This window comes from Anolis carolinensis, chromosome 3 (genome assembly GCF_035594765.1).
Source record: "Anolis carolinensis isolate JA03-04 chromosome 3, rAnoCar3.1.pri, whole genome shotgun sequence".
NCBI classification, from domain to species: domain Eukaryota; kingdom Metazoa; phylum Chordata; class Lepidosauria; order Squamata; family Dactyloidae; genus Anolis; species Anolis carolinensis.
This window is the reverse complement of record NC_085843.1, coordinates 164,939,520-164,960,601: the sequence shown is the minus strand read 5'-3', so window position 1 is coordinate 164,960,601 and position 21,082 is coordinate 164,939,520. Positions and strand designations below refer to the sequence as shown.

Below are 21,082 nucleotides of genomic sequence, written 5' to 3'. Positions count from 1 at the left end.
TATCCCTCATTATCCAACATATTCACTTATCCAACGTTCTGCCGGCCTGTTTATGTTGGATAAGTGAGACTCTACTGTATATATATAATTACCACAGCATGTTACTGTGGATCAGTGGATCAAATATACCCAGAAAGAAAGCAATGATTGCAGTCCAAAAGCTATAGTATGGTTTCAAGGACTTGAAAATCCATTAGGCTATACCAAAAAGCTAGGCTGAGCAGCCTCAGATTATTATCAGAAGCCCCTTCCACACAGCTGAATAAAATCCACATTGAACTGGAATATATGGCAGTGTGGACTCAGATAAGGCGGCTCAAAGCAGATATTGTGGGATTTTCTGCCTTGATATTCTGGGTTATATGGCTGTGTGAAAGGGCCGAGTCCCTGACATCTTCTCTGCTCTTGCTGCCTGCCTAACGACAGGACACGTCACAATCGACGCGGCCAAGGCAACGCTCCGCCCACAAGTGCCGCCAAAGCCCGGGGAAACCCCAGCACGCAGCCCCGCCCACAAGAGTAGCCGGCAACCAATCGGAAAAGAGATTTTTTTAAAAAAAGGCTGGACTTGGGAGGAAGACGGACAAGGAAAACTTCCTATTAGAGGGAGGCGTAGGTGGAGCTTTTTCCCTCAGAGATGTGAACTGTACACAGCCTTTCGCTTTCGGATGCTAAGACTCGGAAGATGAATTTGCCGCTGTTGCCACGGTTACCGCACTTCCCGCCCCCCTCCCTCTTAACTCTCCGCTACAATTCGCTACTCAGGGTGTCGCGCGCTGCGTGGGGAGGGCGGGGCTTGATCAGCAACGATAGCAGCAGACTCGGATCCTGCTCAACTGTTGGGCGTCGGGCGAGATGACGTCACTGCGGGGTGTTTGTGTGCGTGCCTGCCTGTTTCCTGCGTGCGCGCGCCCGCCGGCCGCGAGCGCGCGGGGCGGAAGCGCCCTCAGTGTTTGCGGTGTTTACAGCCGCGCGGGTGGCGGGCCGGGGTCAGGAGGCTCGGGGCGGCGGGGAGGCCGCAGGAGAGGCGCCCATGTGCCCGCAGCCGCCCATGGAGGTGATGGAAGGGCCCCTCAACCTGGTGAGTGGCTTAGGGGGAGCGGGGAGAGGGGGCTGACGTGGCTCGACGGACAAGAGACCGGGCGGGAGGGGGGTCTGTTGTGGCCCGTGTGGGACAGGCTTCACCGCCAAGGCCCTGCGAGGCAGGCCCATGGAGAGAGAAGAAGGGCTGGAGAAGCAGCCTTGGCTTGCGGACTTCCCGACACGTCACCTTCTGACGAGTAAACACCCGGCTCCCGCGCCTTCTTCCCAGCCTCCCGCCTTTAGGGCGAGTTATATCACATCTCCTATCATCCCTTCTCAGAGAACCATGGCCCAGGGCTGAGGGGAATTATAGCCCAACGAAAAGGTTGCAATTTGTGGTGCTCCAGGGCCCCTTCTACATTGCCATACAATCCAGATTAACAAATCAGATAATCCACGTTATCTGCTTTGAACTGGATTGTATGAGTCTACACTGCCGTATAATCCAGTTCAAGGCAGAAAATATGGATTTTGTATGGCAGTGTTGGGCTCTTCCCCACTGCCCTTTATTATTTATTTATTTATTTATTACAATATTTATATCCCGCCCTTCTCACCCAACAGGGGACTCAGGGCGGCTTACAAAAAACACACATATAAAAATTATACAGTGCAATATAAATCAGTTAAAAAAATTATTAACTTACATCAGTATTCATAAAACACATAATAAAATACAGATAGGCTTGTTCAGTTCAAAAGACTGGGTCTGTCGATTGAGTTCTAGCATACATAATAATAATAATAATAATAATAATAATAATAATAATAATAATAATAAATCTTTATCCCAGGTTATCTGGCAGTGGGAATTCATATACAGTAGAGTCTCACTTATCCAAGTTAAATGGGCCGGCAGAAGCTTGGATAAGTGAATATCTTGGATAATAAGGAGGGATTAAGGAAAAGCCTAATAAACATCAAATTAGGTTATGATTTTACAAATTAAGCACCAAAACAACATGTTATACAACAAATTTGACAGAAAAAGTAGTTCAATACGCAGTAATGTTATGTTGTAATTACTGTATTTACGAATTTAGCACCAAAATTTCACGATATATTGAAAACATTGACACCAAAAATGGCTTGGATTATCCAGAACCTTGGATAAGCGAGGCTTGGATAAGTGAGACTGTACTTGTATCTACTTTGAACTGGATATGAGTCTACACTGCCGTATAATCCAGTTCAAGGCAGAAAATATGGATTTTGTATGGCAGTGTTGGGCTCTTCCCCACTGCCCCTTTATCCCAGGTTATCTGGCAGTGGGAACTCATATATAATAGTCTCACTTATCCAAGCTAAATGGACCGGCAGAACCTTGGATAAGCGATTATCTTGGATAATAAGGAGGGATTAAGGAAAAGCCTATTAAACATCAAATTAAGTTATGATTTTACAAATTAAGCACCAAAGCATCATGTTATACAACAAAATAGACAGAAAAAGTAGTTCAATACGCAGTAATGCTATGTAGTAATTACTGTATTTACGAATTTAGCACCAAAATATCACGATATATTGAAAACACTGACTACAAAAATGCCTTGGTTAATCCAGAACCTTGGATAAGCGAGTCTTGGATAAGCGAGACTCTACTGTATTTATTTATTTACCACATTTATGTCCCACCCTTCTCACCCCGAAGGAGACTCAGAGCGGTTTACAAATTATATGTACATACAATATATTACATGATTAGCGTAGCGCATTTATTAGCATTATAAATTACTATATTGTACTATACCACTATACTGCAATATTATTGGTAATATTACAACTACTATATAGTACATAATATTATTATAGTGTATTATTATCAATATTACATGTATATACTATATATATATATGTGTGTGTGTGTGTTTGTGTGTGTATATAACATTAGCATATCATGTTACTGTGGGGAGAGGCCCCCAACTTATGGCACAGGAGACAAGCTGGAACTGGCTTCCTGGTTCCCCCTCTTTACTCTATGAACCCTCTATGAAACATCTCAGAGTTTAAGATCATCTGGAGAGGTCCTGCTCATGGTTCCACCTCCTTCGCAGGCGCAATTAGCGGGGACGAGAGAAAGGGCCTTTTCAGTGGTGGCTCCTCGGCTGTGGAATTCCCTCCCCGGGGATATTAGATCAGCCCCCTCCCTCTTGACTTTCCATAAGAGAATAAAAACATGACTTTATGATCAAGCCCTTGGAGAACTTGTGCAATAGATAGATATGGAGAAACATGCAATGACTATAGGAGCAGCCCAGATTATGTTTGTGGATTATGTGATTAATTGTGATTGTATTGTTTTAAATGTTTCTAATTGTTTAAATGTATTTTATTATTCTATTTAAATTTTCATTTTAATTGTACATTGTTTTTAAGGAATCAAATAGTTGCCTATGTGTAAAGCTACCTTGAGTCCCCTTTGGGGTCAAGAAAGGCGGGGTAGAAATGTCGTAAATAAATAAACAAATATATTTAATTTATTTTATTGATCTTCTGGCTATTGTTTTACCATGATTTGATTGTTGTACATATATTTTAACTGTTGGAATGTGTACGTTTTTATGCTGTAGGCTGCCTTGAGTCTGCAAGCTAAGAAAGTTGGGATAGAAATTTCCTAAATAAATAAACATATTCTAGTTTAAAGCAGATAATCTGGGATCAGATCCTGGGATAAAGGGCAGTGTGAAAAGTCTCATCGATAGGGCCTAGGTCCCAATTTATGACCGTGCGAGTGTTTTGAACTTCACCTCCCAGCATTCCTGACAGCTGGCTGTGCCTTCTGGGAGTTGAAGTCCTTTACCAGGACCAACAGCTACGAACCACTGCTTTAGGAATATGCTGCCTCATATGTTTAAGTAAAGGTAAGGGTTTACCCCTGACATTAAGTCTAGTCGTGTCCGACTCTGGGGGTTGGTGCTCATATCCATTTTTAAGCCAAAGAAGCTGGTGTTGTCTCCAAGGTCATGTAGCCGGCCGGAGTGGTACCTATTGATCTACCTACATTTACATGTTTTTGAACTACTAGGTTGGCAGAAGCTGGGGCTGATAGCAGGAGCTCACCCTGATCTCTGGATTTGAACCGCTGTTCAGCAGCTCGGCATTTTAACTCACTGTGCCACCAGCGGCTAGTGTTTAGCTTGGAGAAAACAGGGCTGAGCAAGGGACATCATAGCCATGTTGATATATTTGAAAGGATGCCACACTAAGGGCCCCTTCTACAATGCATATAATCCAGATTATCAAAACAGATAATTCACATGATCTGTTTTGCATTATAAGAGTTTATACTGTCATATAATCCAGTTCAAAGCAGATAATCTGGATTTTATATGGCAGTGTAGAAGGGGCTGAGGAGGGGGCTAACTTGTTTTCTGCTGCTCCAGAGACTAGAGCCCCTTCTACACTGCCATATAAAATCCAGATTATCTGCTTTGAATTGGATTATCTGGCTGTGTAGATGCAGATAATCCAGTTCAAAGCAAATATGTGGATTATCTGCCTTGATATTCTGGGTTATATGGCAGTATAGAAGGGCCCTAGGACATGGTGGAACCATGGATTCAAGCTACAGGCAGTCTCCCAAGTTACATGCATCTGATTTACAACAACCCATAGTTAAGAACATGGGTGAAACAACAGGAAGCGAGAGAGATCTACCTCTCTGAAAGGAAATTCACTCCTGAAAGAGTTCTTATCATGGGCAAAAGGGGTCGCCTGAAGCTTTATCACCAATCCCAGTTTACGCAACAACCCGAAATGGTCAAAATCCAATAGTCAGAGGGACACAGTGCAGTGAAATCTTCTGAACAGGGGCACAGACAGCAAAACAAACACCACAGCAGTTTTAACCCTTCCCTATGCTATCCAAAGCATGTGTGTGTGTGTTTGTAGTTAGAGTTAACACTTTTAAAATGTACCTTTTCATACATACATACAAATTCAATTTAAGAACAAACCTGCAGGACCTATCATGTTCGTAACTTGTGGGCTGCCTGTACATGAAAAGAGATTCGCCTAAAAATTAGGAAGAACATCTTGACAGTAAGAGCTGCTTGGCAGTGGAATACGCTGCTAGCTCAGAACTGGATGGAGGCCCCTTCCACATAGCTGAATAAAATCCCTTATTTTCTGCTTTGAACTGGAATATATGGCAGTGTGGACTCAGATAACCCAGGTCAAAGCAGATATTGTGGGATTTTGTTCTTTGATATTCTGGGTTATACTACTGTATGGAAAGGCCCTGAGTCTCTTTCTCTTGAGGTTTTTAAGCAGAACAAGGTGGCCATCTGTCGGGAGTGCTTTGATTATGTGTTCCTGCATAGCAGAAGAGGGTTAGACTGGAAGGCCCTTGTGATCTCTTCCAACTCTGATTCTAAATGTTGTTTGACAGACAGTAATCAATGTAGTACAACAGTTTCTAGATGAGAGACAGCCACCAGGTCTAGGTTATGACAGGTCCAGGTTTCATGTATAATCTGGTAATTGTCAGCCATTATTAGAGCATGTTATTTTTCATGTTGTCTGAATATAGTTGGCTTCCTGTAGCCACACATCCTGAATCCATGGATTCAGCCATCAGTGGCTTGAAAAATATTCAACAACCACAAAAAAACAAACCTTGAGTTTGTATTTTATATAAGGGATATCCTATTGCTACATAATTGTATATAATTGCAAGCACATGAGAGAAGCCTCGCCACAAGGATGGTAAAATCATCAAAACATCCGGGCATCCCCTGGGCAACATTCTTGCAGACGGCAAATTCTCTCACACCAGAAGCTACTCGCAGTTTATCCAGTCACTCCTGACACAAAAAAATGTATATAATGAGGCTTCAGCACCCATGATTTTTAATATTCACAGGGGATCTTGGAACCAAACGCCAGCAGATACCGAGGACTGCTGTACTAGCAGACATAGTTTCTTCTGCATTTCAGACACAGGGTTCTTCATATGGTTGAATTTTTCTTGAGGGAAGACTGAGATAAAATCACTGTGATGGGACAGAGGCTATTACAATCAGTCTCATAGTTGGCAGTTGTGTGGGACAGCAATACCTCTGACATCTGATGCAGAGTGAGAAGGATATACTTTATTCGTGGGTTTCCTGGCACACATCATTTAGGTATGGTTGAGCTGTATATACAGCAAAACTCCTGTAACCGCAGAAACCATATTCCGTTTCATTTAGCTGCTCCTGGGGGGGGGGGGGGGGGTCTCTCAGAATGTGCTTGATCTTCCAGGTGATTTTATGATATACCTGGAAGCTACCATAGAGCTACATTGGAGGACCTAGCAAATTCCTGGAAAGGGTACATTTCTATGCATCTCTAGGTCCTCTAATACAACTATATGATATGCTGGGACTGGAAGTGAGGTAATTCAGTGGCATTTGGCCATATCCAGAGTTTCATGTAATTGGGATCCAGCCAGGAACTACAGGCGTAACTATACTCACTGGTATCTTACTGTTTTCTATAAAGGAAAATTGGTTCCCTGGAACCAATTACTTTTGACAGTAATACAGAATTTTTGTTAATGTCATTAAACATATATTTAGTTTACTGCATCAATATGAATATAAAAACAAATAAAGCCATTGCTATACAGTAAAACATAGGACTGTTACATTCACAGTAAAAGGAATATTTTTCTCTTGAAAGATGAATTTACTCCTCTTCTCATACACAATAATTGTTCTTATTTCTTTGCTAAGAAATAGTAGACTCCAAATTCACAAATTGACTCCTCTTCTCATATATAATATTTGTCCTTTTTTTTTTGCTATGAAATAGTAGACTCCAAATTCACAACCTGTTTCGACTGAAGTGAGTCTTCATCAGATGGAAGTCTATTATCTGTGTTGTTCATTCTCATTTGTTTTTCTGATAATATGGATCCTATAGGAAACATATATAGTGGCTAAAGGTTATTTAAAATACACATAGTTGAGACATACAATATGCATAACAAAGATAATGTAAAAAATATATTCACAGAAAGTCTTCGACAACACACTCAACAGAAAGTTCTGTTTTTTAACATACTCTGCTAACTGTTTGATTCCAATTCCAATCGCAAGTGGAAACAGTGCCTTAAATTAGGAGAGGCTTCTGTGGCTATTGAGATATTTTTAGCATAGAACTCCATAAACCCTAATCATTATAGCCCATGATAAGGCATATAGTAAGTGCAGTCAAAAACATTTTGAGAGTCACAGTTGCACACCCGTTTCCTAAGTGGTTGGTATTTTATTGACATCAGAGAAAAAGTAGTGGGCCAGATTCTAGCATTTCTGAAATCTTTATGAGACTACTTTAAAATAATAATAGGAAGCTACAAACCTTCACTGTTATCTTTTGTAGTAAGACAGATATGCATACAGTTATCAAATGTTTGTGAGCAGTTTTGATAGAAATGTTGTATACCATACGGTCTTTAGATCCATACAGAATTGATCTAATACATAATCTGGCCAAGCACTGGATAAAATAGCTAGGAGCTATTAGAAATAATCTGTAGCTTTGAGATAGATGATAGTATTGTGTAATTTTATTGACTTGTTAGCAAAATACTTCCGACTTGAAGGAAAGGCCATTAAATTGTAAAACGTAAAACTTAGTTTATAGATGAGTGCTGATTTGAATATGCTTCCTTCAGGAGGTTCATAAAATAGTCTGGATGATGTCCAACTGCCAGCTTGATTGTTGATGAAGAATTTGCAGAGTTCATACCTCTTCCTAGGTTTAGAAAGAAGTGAAATAAAGAGTCTAGCAAAGATGCAATAGAATTTGATTGAAAGGTGACCAATCAATAAATGTTGCAGTAGTCCTGTGTTCTAATTTGTAAACAAAGCTAGGAACACATGCAATATTTATTAAGTGTCAATAAATAATCTGCGTTCATATGAATAACCAGAATGTTGGTACTCAACAGAAGTGTGTAAGTGCAATTTCCCTTTAGATCATGAAGTCAGTAATGCCATATTTAAGAGATAGATTGTTGTACATGCTGTTGTCCCAACCATAAAGAATTTGCTGCTTAAATAAAATCAGGAAGTGAAGACCGAATGAGGACAACATCACTTGGTTCGTGGCAAGAAGCATTTCATAACCAAGTTCTTTCAAAGTAAAAAAAATATATGGGTGAATCATACATACAGAAAAAGATCATATGTTGGTCACCTGTAGCATAATCATGTAATGGTTGATGTATGTCTTTTGGGCTGTGTGGCCATGTTCCAGAAGTATTCTCTCCTGACGTTTCGCCCACATCTATGGCAGGCATCCTCAGAGGTTGTGAGGAATGGATAAACTAGGCAAGGAAAGGGAAAAAAATCATGTAATATTTTGAGAAAAATATTTTGGAGATAGATTTGTTAAAACAGACTGAAAAATTTGGAGTATGTAATGTTTTAATACCCTAAAGTCACCTTAAGGACATAGGGCCTGGTGTTGTACTAGGGATATTGCATGTGTATGTTTCCCTTATACATGTGTTTGTCATTTGTTTGGGTGCTGCAAGAGTTGATATTTCTTTTCTCTCTCCACAGTATCCAACCCCCAACTTACTGGACAGTCTCTGAAGCTCCTTGTGTGGAGCAGGCAGGATCACTGAAAATAATATCAATGCTGAGATCTACCAGGGTCTTCCAAAGGTCTCAGCGCTTCTGTAATAATTTTATATCTGGCTATGGGGATGTAGCCATTGGCTTCTTTGAACCTTTGCACTCCCCATGAAGATTGGAATTGCTATTGAGGAATGTTGGGTGCGTTTCTGAGACTGTTCATTAAGCTGTTGGAAGCTATATGTATCTCAGTCTAGCACAGATTGGACATTTTACACTATGCTAAACTACACAGGATTGTAAATAATATGTGCTGTGCATAACTTTGTTGTTATTTGCTGTCAAGTCAGCTGCAACATGTAGCAACCCTATAAAAGAGATTTTCAAGATACCCTGTTATTAACAACTCCGTTCAGGTCTTTTAAACTCAAGGCCATGGCTGCCTTGATTGAGTCAATCCATGCTTAATATGGTATTCCTGTTTTCCTATGGTGTTCTAGTCTACTAGGGATTTTCTTTTTTCCTGTAGGTCATGACATCTCATGATCATGTCCAAAGTTCACTAGCTTCATTTTAGTCATTTTGCCTTCTAGTGACACTTCAAGCTTGATTTGATCTTTTACCCATGTACTTGTCTTTTTAGCAGACCATGGCATCTGTAGAATTCCTTTACTACCACATTTCAGATGAGTTAATTCTCTTTCTTTCAGCTTTCATTACTGTCCTACTTTCGCAACTAGAAATTGGAAATACTGTGGTATGGATGATCCTGACTGGTAGTCAGTGAGAACCTTAGAGGAAGAAATGTGTAACTTGGATTGTTTATAATACCTTGCTTGGGTATTAAATTTAAAAGTATTTTTATTCATACAATAATAACACATTTGTTAACTGAACATAAATGTTCAAAATTCTGCTGGATTCTACAAAATCTATTCTCTCTTCAAAGCCACTTTAGATCCTACCTCAGGAGAAAGGTGGGTGTAATTTATGATAACCAGGTTAAGAGTTGAAAACAGAAGTAATTAAATAAGTAATTATGTATTCTGAATTTAGTTCCTCTATGATACTAAGCAAATATAGGAAATATGAACTGATAAGAAAATGGATGTAGGGAAAGTCTTCATGAAAATTTTGTGTAATTCTCATTTTATGTTAGCAGTATCTGGTTCTGATCAGTCATTTTTACCATCTTCATAAGCATCTAAAAACTGAAGCATTGTCCTAATTGAGGTAGGTTTCTGAATCCTTTCATTTGGCAGTTGATGTCTTGATTGGATATAAGTGTTTCTAGACATAGGCCACTTTGTATCACTTGCTGCTAAAAATGGAAGTACAGTAGAGTCTCACTTGTCCAAGCTAAACGGGCCGGCAGAACCTTGGATAAGCGAATATCTTGGATAATAAGGAGGGATTAAGGAAAAGCCTATTAAACATCAAATTAGGTTATGATTTTACAAATTAAACACCAAAATATCATGTTATACAACAAATTTGACAGAAAAAGTAGTTCAATATGCAGTAATGTTATGTTGTAATTACTGTATTTACGAATTTAGCACCAAAATATCATGATATATTGAAAACATTGACTACAAAAATGCCTTGGATAATCCAGAACCTTGGATAAGTGAGACTCTACTGTTCTTGAATTAGGCAGGTAGCAAGAGGATGGGCACTACCAGTTTTGTTCAAAACTATAAACTTAGGCCTTTGTGGTATGGCTATAGAATAGACTAGGATCTAATGTTATGACAGAAGATGAAACATTACAGTTGTGACATTCAGATAACAAATTTGATTTAAGGATACACTCTAGCCTGTTCTGCTAGGTCACAAGATTTTATGTGAACAAATGCTTTAAGGCAGACAAACTGAGGCTCTCGTGGGCCAGATGTGGCCCTCCAAGGTTATTTACCTACCCCCGCCCTAAACTTTAGACTTTGGATTTCTTTCAGTCTGAAACTATTTGAAGGCACACAACAACAACAACAACTCCAATTGACTTGACTTATCTCATCAGCCAAAAGCAGGCCCACATTTTCCATTGAAACACTGATAAGTTTGTGTTAGTTAAAATTGTTCTTTCATTTTAAATATTGTATTGTTACTTATTTTTTGCACTACAAATGAGATATGTTCAATGTGCATAGGAATTCATGGGTTTTTTTTTTTCAAACTTTAGTCGGCCCTCCAACAGTCTGAGGGACAGTGAACCATCCCTCAGCTTAAAAAGTTTGTGGACAATCTGCTTTAATGTATCTAGAAAAGGCAAGACTGTGCCAAGAGAAATGGTGGGTATCCTAGTTAAAGGAATTCTATCGAGGCAGACAATAGAAAATAAGAGAAAAAGCAAAAGAGCGGTTATATGTCACCTAAAGTAATAGTCCTTCAAGGACTATTGGTGAAAACATGGTGATGCTTTATATTGAGCTGGACTGTGTAGCTTACTTGTCCCCAATATGAGTTGCTCTACTGTTTTGACATACAGCTCTCATCTACTCTAGTCAACATAGCTAGCGGTTAGATAAGGTGGGAATTAGGCTAAGATATATGGAAGTAGCCAGCCTGGGGAGGACTATAATTTAGTCATATTAGCTAATTGGTCTGCTTGCAGCCTTTTAAGTGCTGAAGCTGTAGTTGCTTGAAGCTCTGAGTGCTGGTACAAACATGTGTTCTTTTAGCCTATGACCATATCATTATATTCTACTTCAGATGTGAAAAAATTGCAGCAGGGCAGTTTATATATCTAAAGCAGGGATGAGCTAAATGCAAGCCTCTTGGCTTTATTTGACTGTAGTTCTCATACTTCCCAGCCAGTAAGCAATGCTGGGAATTCCACAGTTTTATCACTCAGTTTGTAAAAGGTTTATCATCATGAACTTTCATTTGGATAACCCTACTCTGCATTAAATGTGCATCAGTATTTGCAACTGGATGAAGCAGAGAATATGGCACTGTAGGGAAGGAGAGAGTTGGACAGTGAAAACCAGTTAAGTGCCCTTGTTATCACATAAGATTATTTGATTAAGTAATATGATGTATAATTAAAATGTTTATACACACACACACACCTGTGGAATAAATTATCCTACATGTACACTTATTTTTCACCTGGCTTGTTTGAGGCTTTGTTTTTAACAAGTGGGAAAATATTCTGTTAGAAAGCAGGGAATCAATCACTTCACTTTGTTTTTATTTTAGTTCTGCAACCATTTGTAGATTTACTGAATAGGAAAACCAACTACAGTGTGAGTGGATAGGTCCAACACAGTGGGGCAGAACAAGGTTGTTTGGCAGTGCTTGGATTCTGCCTCTTGCCTGATAGCTATCTTGGCAGGTGGTGCTATAAGCTGCTGGAAGCTTTGAGTCCAGGTACTGGAGCAAGGAGGCACTCAGAACTAGCTTCAACAAGTATCCTCTTCCAAAAGAGCCATATGAATAACAGTCCATCAGGAGCTGAATGGACACATCCATTTGTTTTTGCTCGATACGGCTTCTTACAGTGTACAAGAATGGAAATCTTGCAGAAGTGAACTCTGCTGCCTTTCATCTAATGTGCCATGCAGGGAATGGGATCTTTCTCTCTTGGGGAGATGCATTGGCTCCAAATGCTTATTATGAGCTCATGCGAAGAAATATCGGCTTCTCTTGCTCTTTCCGCTGTATAAACTATTCAGTACAACTTAGAATATTTACCATATCTTTATGTTTTCGATCTTGTCTGCTCTCATGTAAAGTGTTCTCAAATTTAATGACTGGCCATCTCTGTAAACCTAGGGATGTCTCCTGAAGTTACACAGCCATGACATTTTGTTGTGTTAGTTGCTCATTAATTGATTGATATTAGTATGGCATTTGCTGTTTTTGAGAGAATGTGTAAGAGCTGATTCTGCAAGAGTGTACATACGTTACCTCTTTTAGGAGTTAGGGCTGATACAGCTAACTTCTTAGAACCATTTGAACCCTGTTCATGTATTCAAATTATTTTAAGGAAACATGCAGATAGAGGAAATTGCTGTAGCCTTGCTTTGTCTCTGTCACTCTTCAGACAGTTACTCTTCATGTAAGGAATATGTTTAGGATGGGGCTTCAGTACCATCCCCCTGTCACCCCCCTGAACTTATTTAGCTAAGAGAAATGGAGTAACTGAATAAAAGTCAGGTTTTGATATAATGTAGGTTTTATGTTCTCTAGAAAGAAATTCTGCTGATTCAAGAACATAATTTGGTATTCTTATCCTGTATGGTATAGTGCAGGCATGGACAAACTTTTTTGCCTTGGGGCCGCATTGCAGGCCCGGTCGGGAGGGTCAGGCCAGGAGGGAGGGGGGCTGGGCACACACTTTGGGGGGGGGGCAGGAGAGGGCAGGGCCAGGAGGTGGATGAGCAGGTGCACTGACTTCCACACATTAAAAAAATCATGCACAGGCGTCTTCCAAGAAATGGAGGACCATCATCCTCGAACTACAAGGGATCGCCTAAGTAAAGTAAGGGCAGGCCTGCTTCCTCTATTCTTATATTGGGAGGAAAGCGGGACACACAATGACTGCACCGATTCTCCTCCCCTAATCCTCAGGCTGTGCTCTTGGTATTGTGCTGGGAGGAGAGCAAGACAAGTGGCAGCTGACAGTGCTCCAGGGGGGCTCACAGCCACTGGGTGCCTTCCTCAAGCCATCCTCCCAGCATAAGGATGGGGCTGCTCACACCATCCTTATGCTGTGAGGAGGGTGAGACACATGGTGGATGAAAGTGCTCCATAGGGCTCTCAGCTGCTATGTGCCTTCCCATTGTTTTGCCATAAGGACATGGCAGGTGTCTGTGCCCTTCTGCCAAAGGACAGGGAAAATGAGGAGGGCGTGGTAAGCACCCAGGGGGCTGCTTCCGCCCCACGGGCCTTAGTTTGCCCATGCCTGGTATAGTGTCTAAGGAGACCGTGCTTATTTTTGCGTAGACACTCAGGAAAATCTCCCATGATTTCACCCAGCTGTGGTTGTCTTTTATTGGACTACTTTGATTTCTGTTAGCAGATATTTGTCATTCTTTTTGTGCATTTCACTGGGATGGTGACTTGGCTATGAAAGAGAACCAGGTACTATCTGCTACTAGGACCAACATTCAAGCCAAGTTCAGTTGTTGTTGATACAGTTGATCTTTTGTTGCTGCCCGATGTTCTCACAAAATATATTTAAGAGAAAGATGAAACAGCTGCATAATTTGGACTCAAGGCTTGCTTCTCAAAACAACACTTCAGAATTGTGTGTTGTGTTTCTTTTCTGACAAGAGTGATTTCCTGAGAGTCCACTTAGGGATGGATAGGAACGAGAAACTCTTAGATGAGGAGCAGTTGACATAAAGCTATACATTAAGCCTCTGATAAGTATGGCTTATGGTTAATGTGGCCAAAGCATAAAGGAAGAGCCTATAGTTCCCGTGCAAACTTACAGAGTGCTCACATTCCTATCACGTCTTTATTGAGTGCCAAACTGTCCCAACTCAAAATGTGAGATAAAGCTGTTGTTTCTGTTGTGTTAAATCGTATTTTGTCTATTTACCAGCTTCTTTGAAAAACTGAAATAAATACAGGTGTTTTAATTAAAAGCAAACCATTACAGTTTTTAAAGGTTTTTTTTTTCTTTTGAAGGCTCACCAGCAGAGCAGAAAAGCTGACCGCTCACTGGCAGTAGGAAAGTATGAAGAAGCAATTTCTTGTCACAAAAAAGCGGCAGGTGAGCTGTTAACAGTGAAGCTAGTTCTGATGTGGCTGATGCAGACACTTGATTCTCCTGGTGTGTCTGAGCAGTTCTCAGTTCAGAGGAACAGTAGGAGCAAAATATCCATTAGCCTGATGGGGTGATCCTGACTGGGGCAGAAGTCTGCAATCTCATGAGTTGATAATGTGTTGTATAGAAGAAAGAGAGTGCAAAGAGTCCGCACTTCTGGAAGTAAAATAGTGATGAATATAGTTGCTGAGCAAAAATGGACAAAGATGGCCCTCTGCCACTCCTTTTAGGGATGCTGAGAGCAACAGCTACAAACTTTGGGAGGCCACAGTTGGTTACCCTGCGGTAGATGAGGATCTAGCTCCAAAATCTAAACTTTGAGATACCACACTGCAGATCTGGGAAAGTCTAAATTGAATTTTTGGTAAGAAAAAATTCTCCTATAAGAAGGTCTTGAACATAGTGGCCTTCAATCATTTTAGAGGGGAAAATGTAATATCTTGATTTCATTAATATTATAGTAGATAATTATAAACCCAGCATTTAATGGGTTTATATGATCTCAGACTTGATAAGGGTTTGGAATTTATAAGCTCCCCTCCCTATTTATTGCTTGTTGTTTTTAGCAGAAACAAAATAATTCACAACCAAAATAAAGAAAAAAGCATAAAAAATGAAATAAAAGAAACAAGATATACATATATGAAGATACAAATGTACATATAACTAAGATAGCCATGGGTCCTGTACTGGGGGAAAGGCAGGATACAGATAAAATAACACTGAACTAAATTAAAGCTAAAACACAGTATTAAAGTGCTAAATGCTAACTACAGTAGAGTCTCACTTATCCAACATTCGCTTATCCAACGTTCTGGATTATCCGACGCATTTTTATAGTCAATGTTTTCAATATATCATGATATTTTGGTGCGAAATTCGTAAATACAGTAATTACTACATAGCATTACTGCATATTGAACTACTTTTTCTGCCAAATTTGTTGTATAACATGATGTTTTGGTGCTTAATTTGTAAAATCATAACCTAATTTGATGTTTAACAGGCTTCTCCTTAATCTCTCCTTATTATCCAACATATTCGTTTATCCAACGTTCTGCCGGCCCGTTTATGTTGGATAAGTGAGACTCTACTGTAATTACAACATTAAACAATGACTAACTAAAACACTGACATAAAGGACGCCCACCCAAACAATAAGGAAAAAAAGGAAAAACAAAGAAGAACCACGTAATTTTACCATTGCAGATCTAACTAAATAAATGTACAAAAATGAATAATTACCATAAACTCAAATTATTATATCATTAGATTTCTTGTTGTTCAGAAAGCCAGTTTCCAGTATTTCCAACTGTTTCCAGTATTTCAAAAAGTCTTCACTTGCTTTACCTTTTCATACCCATGGTAGTTTGACAATTTGTGCTAATTTATCGACTCTAGCAATCCATTTTTCTGATGTTGGGGCTTTAGACAACTTCCTGATTTGAGAAAACAGTATTCTTGCTGCTGTTACCATATTTTGAAGAGGTTGTTATAATTTTTGTTCAATAATGCCCAACAGAAACATTTTGGTAACATTGTAAGATCAAACTTTATATTTTTGAAGGAACTGAATGTATATAATTGCAACTAGGTTTGTTTATATTTCTCTTTGTTCTAACAATTCTTACTTTTTATTATATGCAGCATATCTTTCGGACGCCATGAAGCTAACGCAATCGGATCAGGTAAGATTACACTTCTTATAGATTACACAAATTATAATGATGCCACTTCTAGAAGTGAGTCATTATCTCTACAGCCATAACTCAATTAAAAACCTCACCTGTAGCTTTATATTCTGAAAATATAAGACATCGATATAATGGAGAAAAAATGCTCTGCACATAGACTCGTAATGTGAAAATGGAGATTCATGTATCTAGTAGTCACTGTCAGGAATCTACATCAGAAATGTCTGGGATTTGCTTAAAGAGGGCAAATATATCCCTCCAGATATTGTTTATCTGCAAATTCCAGCATGCCTCAGAATTGACTATGCTGGGTAGAACTAATGAGAGTTGTAGTACAACAGCTGGAGGGCCACCCGCTTTTAGGTATTGGGATATGGTTTATAAAATATATTATTATTATTATCATTATCATTATTATTGTTTACAAGGGAAATATTTTTTAAAAAAATTAAGAAAGAAACAGGTGGAAACTTCTCTTACTGTGACATAAAGCAAGATCTTACATCAAAGATGCAGAGCATAATACTGCATCCATGCCGTTCTGTCTGTAAGGTACAACTCAGATGTTGATGAAACAGTTCATTGTGGTTTCGATGGGAAAGGAATAGGAGTGCCTTACAGTGGAGTGAACTCTCCTATGTCTTACTCTCCTCTGGTTGAATTTGCCCCTTGCTTTCCCATTTTGCATTAGTTAGAACTCTGTCTTAATGGAGTTTTAATCATTATGCTGCCATTTGTCTTGATTTAGCCATGACTCTTTAGAGCAGTTTTCGTTGACAAGGTTTACCTTCCCTTTAATCCTTCTGGTAATTGGGTCATCAGAGAGTAGCCTTCCAATAAACTCTTCTAGTCTTACCCATTGGAAGATCACTAGTCCATGTCATATCAGGGAATTTAGCAGCAAGAGATAAACTGCCTTGCTTTTTGTAAGTAGCTTCTTTTTGTAAGTCTTCCAAAGAAAGAAAGACAGACAGACAGAAAGAAAGAAATTGGCTTATTTTTAGGTGAACATAAAACTTGGAAACTATCAACCTAGGGTTTAAGGGTTTGGGGACTGAAAAGAAATGATTATGTTTTCTTGGTATCAACCTATTGTAACAAAACTAAACAGGAATAGTCAAATGAGGTTCCACTCACCAACATGCTGAGAGAAAACTCTTAAGATTTGTTATAACTTTGCATGGTTTATTTGTGTGTGTGTTTTTTGTGTGCAAGAAGTGGAAGTACTTTGTGTAAAAAGAGGAATGCTTAAAAGTATAAGAAATAACACTGGCACTCCCATTCCTGAAAATGTACTATCAGATGTCATATGAAACCAAGATTGCACCAAAAGGGTGGCTGCTAATATTTTTAAATGATGCTTCTGCCTCTTCATAGAATTAAAAATCTTCACTTTGTGCTTCCTTGCCACAACTTCGTGCTTCAACCATTTTAAAGTTGATCTTTCTTTTTTATTGTTCCATGTGAATGTTCATTTATACAGTATTTGTTATTTATAAAGTACATTTTCTTAATTAAAAACACATAACAAAAAATGGGGGGTCGGGGGGGGGGCTGAAATGAATTAATAGCATTTCAATGGGAAAATTAGCTTTGTTAAGAGCAATTTCAGTCAAGAGCTCAGTCACTGAACAAATTAATCTCTTAATATAAGGTATCACTGTAGAAAGCTAAGAAAGGATGACAGCAAGGATGTAAAGTCCAGTCTCTGTTATTATGTTTTCATAGGCTCAGCTATCATTGCAATTGCAAAAGGAAAGTCATCTGAAACAAATACTGCTTATCCAAGAGCGCTGGAAAAGAGCAAAAAGAGAAGAAAGACTAAAAATACAACAGGCTATGGACAGGGACGGTGTTACACACCCACAAGCTTCTTCTAAACCATCAGCTGAGGAATCTGATGACCAAAGTGTCGCCGCTCCTGCCAGTCTCAAGTATAGCCCCTCTCCGGAGAAGGACCTGCAAGCAAAGCTTAGTGTCTTGGATAGGGACCCGGATACACTATTGTTTTTGCTTCAGAAAAGAAAGGAACCACAGGAAGCGTGCGTGAGAAGTAAAACCCCAAAGGATGACAAAACAAAAATGGAAGAGCAGGCCACCAAAATTGCACTTCTGGAACGGCACGTGGAAGTTCTCTTAGCGGAAAATGAGCGATTGAGGCAGGAAAACAAGCAGCTCAAAGCCGAGAGAGCCAGGCTCCTCAAGTCTCCTCTAGAAAAGGAGCTGGATGTAGATGCTGACTTTGTGGAGAAGTCAGAGCTCTGGGGTCTGCAGCAGCATTCGGAAACGGCAGCTGCCACCTCAGCCTCCTCTTGGCAGAAATTCACCTCGAGTGCAGGGAAGGCCAAAGATATTCCCATCCCCAGCCTTCCCCCGCTGGACATTCCATCCCCTGAGCTTCCTCTCCTGGAGCTCTCAGAGGACATCCTGAAGGGACTCATGAATAGCTAAGCGGAGACCACAAATGTTTGCTCACCTGTCGTTCAGCAAGATCCAAAAAAAAGGGAAGGCCAGTACAGCTGGGACCCAAGGGCAAAAAAAACATCAACCTTCAACGCTAGCGAGGGAGGAGATCTTGGTGACTTTGTCACTGTGAAAAATATGCATGATATTGGTTGCAACGGAAGCTTACAGTTTACCATTGTTGGTAAAAGCTAAGCGCTCTTTTCTCCCCCTTAAGCCAAAGGACTGGGGGGAGCTACACATAACGCAGTCTTTCAGGGTATATGATCTGTAACAATTCTCTCTAATGCCATAAAATAATGCAAAGCCGACACGATGTGGGCCAGAAGGGGACAATTTGGGCAGTGGAAGACATTTTTCTATCGTGCATTTGATTGCCTTTTGAATTAATTATGCACAAAACCAGTGAACACATTAGAAGTTACTGCAGGCTGGATCTATGTGCCACACTTCTGCACTCCTGACTTAACATGTAATGTCAGCCAATCAGGAGAGATGCTAAATTTCCATTTTTGAGGAACCAAATGTAGTTCTTTTGAAATATTTTGATTTGTTTACATAATCAGGGTGCTTCATAATGTGTGTTTTCTGTATACGAAATTACTAGGCATTGTTTTAAGCAAATACACAAGGAAGAACAATCCTTGGTGCATGAGTGGAAGTAATGATAGTTGCCAGAAAATAAAACGTTTCAGGTCTGTTTGGAATCTTTTAATTTTTTTTATCTGAAGATGTTTTCTTATATTTTGGTCAGATCTGTGCCTGAAAGGTGAAGAAGGGGTGGTTGGAGCCGAAGACACCAGAATGGGGCAAAGTCAGCTCTCCCTAGCAATGCTACGTGACATCTTTCTAATAAGGTGCTTCTTGAATTCTGGTACTTTTCAACATTAAATATTGGGATCGTAAGCCACTGAGGCGGAAGTCTATTACAAAATGGTGTACTAAAGGTTATTCCTGCCTGTATACCTTTGGGGACCTTGTGATAGTAGGTTTCAAGTACTACCTTTCGATTATATAACAACAGCTAGGGAGTGCTGGAGTGGGCCCAGGCTCACTTCAGCTGGTCATGAGCACCAAAAGAGGAAAGAGCAGCTTTATGCTGTGAGTAAGAACCAATCTTCCTTCCTTCCTTCCATGCTCAAGAGCAACTGCAGCTGGTTTGGACACACTCCTGTAGCCAGGAAAAGGAAGCAATGATTGGCAGCCCCCTCCCCTCCCATCTATTATTGTGCATAGCATCTCAGTTAAGTGTACCTACAGAGACTTGTTTCCTCTGCATGTTGCAGGATCTTGGCCATTCCACTCCTGGTGCGTTCCCCCTTCTGCTTTCTTTGGCGCAGCAGCCATTTTGTGCATGGACACTGCTGAAGGCAACCATTTTGTAATAGCATCAAAACCATTTTCAAAATACCAACTGTGGCCATGGAGTTGGGGGTGCAGGAAGGTCTCAATATTACATCCAATGGGGTGGACTGATGTGTTGAAGCAAGCTGAAATAAAGTTGACATCGTATTGTCGAAGGCTTTCATGGCCAGAATAACTGGAGTGTTGTGTGGTTTCCGGACTGTGTGGTCATGTTCTACCAGTTTTGCTTGCATCTGTGGCTGGCATCTTCACAGGATCTGATGGTGGTAAAGCAAGTGGAAGATATATATCTGTGGAATGTCCAGGGTGGGAGAAAGAACCAATTGATCCTCTGAAGATGCCAGCCACAGATGAAGGCAAAATGTTGGGGGGGTGGGGGGGGGAATGCTGCTAGAACATGACCATACAATCGGAAACCACCCCAAACTTGACATCTGTTTTGGTCCAAAAACAATGCAGAAAAGTCATTAGTATTCAGAGTTCTTTCAACTCTTTCCGTCTGTTGTTGTGTACCAACACTTTTCAGGTTTCCTGGGCTGCGGTAACTAAGATGCTTATGGTTGCTGGCACAGCTCATAAGGTAAAGGAAAAGGTTTCCCCTGACATTAAGTGTCCGACTCTGGGTGTTGGTGCTCATCTCCATTTCTAAGCTGAAGAGACATGGTCATGTGGCCGGCATGACTACATGCTGTTACCTTCCCACTGGAGTGGTATCTGTTGATCTACTCACATTTGCATGTTTTTGAACTGTGAAGTTGACAGAAGCTGGAGCTAACAGTAGGAGCTCACCCTGCTCCCTGGATTTGAACTGCCAACCTTTCGGTCAGCAAGTTCAACAGCTCAGTGGTTTAACCTGCTGCGCCACTCTTCAGTATTACCATATTATTGTGTATACCTGGTGTTGCCTAGGAGAGGCCGATGCCCACCTGCTTTCTCCCTTCTCCAGTTCTGAGAAGGCCTACCTCACAATGTCTCCATGGTAATACTTGACAAAGAGGGACATCTTTCTATTCTTTTCCTTCCCCTTTCTTTCCTTCTTTCCTTCCCATCCCTCATACCTTTCCCTTTTCCTTTCCCTTCCTCCCATCATCCTCCTTTTCCCTTCATCCGCACCCCTTAAGTAGATG

At 40.2% G+C, this 21,082-nt stretch overlaps 1 protein-coding gene across 2 annotated transcripts; it reads left to right on the top strand.

Annotated features, from left to right (window-relative positions):
* Positions 1-785: 785 nt before the first annotated feature.
* nrbf2 (nuclear receptor binding factor 2) lies at positions 786-19,297 on the top strand. 2 transcript variants are annotated; one of them, XM_008114758.3, is made up of 4 exons: positions 894-1,081; positions 14,295-14,379; positions 16,081-16,121; positions 17,856-19,297. In XM_008114758.3, exons 1-4 carry the CDS (start codon positions 1,034-1,036, stop codon positions 18,576-18,578), a joined length of 897 nt encoding a protein of 298 aa, XP_008112965.1. In that variant the 5' UTR covers positions 894-1,033; the 3' UTR covers positions 18,579-19,297. The 2 variants fall into 2 exon arrangements, with proteins under 2 accessions (XP_008112964.1, XP_008112965.1); XM_008114757.3 differs by lacking the exon at positions 14,295-14,379 and having other exon boundaries at positions 786-1,081.
* Positions 19,298-21,082: the final 1,785 nt, after the last annotated feature.

What these genes read in the sequence shown, in the direction of transcription:
- nrbf2 (XM_008114757.3), top strand. Translation starts at nt 856, where the DNA reads ATGACGTCACTGCGGGGTGTTTGTGTGCGTGCCTGCCTGTTTCCTGCG. An exon ending in TGGAAGGGCCCCTCAACCTG is followed by an intron (nt 1,082 to 16,080) that starts GTGAGTGGCTTA and finishes TATTATATGCAG; the next exon opens with CATATCTTTCGGACGCCATG. An exon ending in AGCTAACGCAATCGGATCAG is followed by an intron (nt 16,122 to 17,855) that starts GTAAGATTACAC and finishes ATGTTTTCATAG; the next exon opens with GCTCAGCTATCATTGCAATT.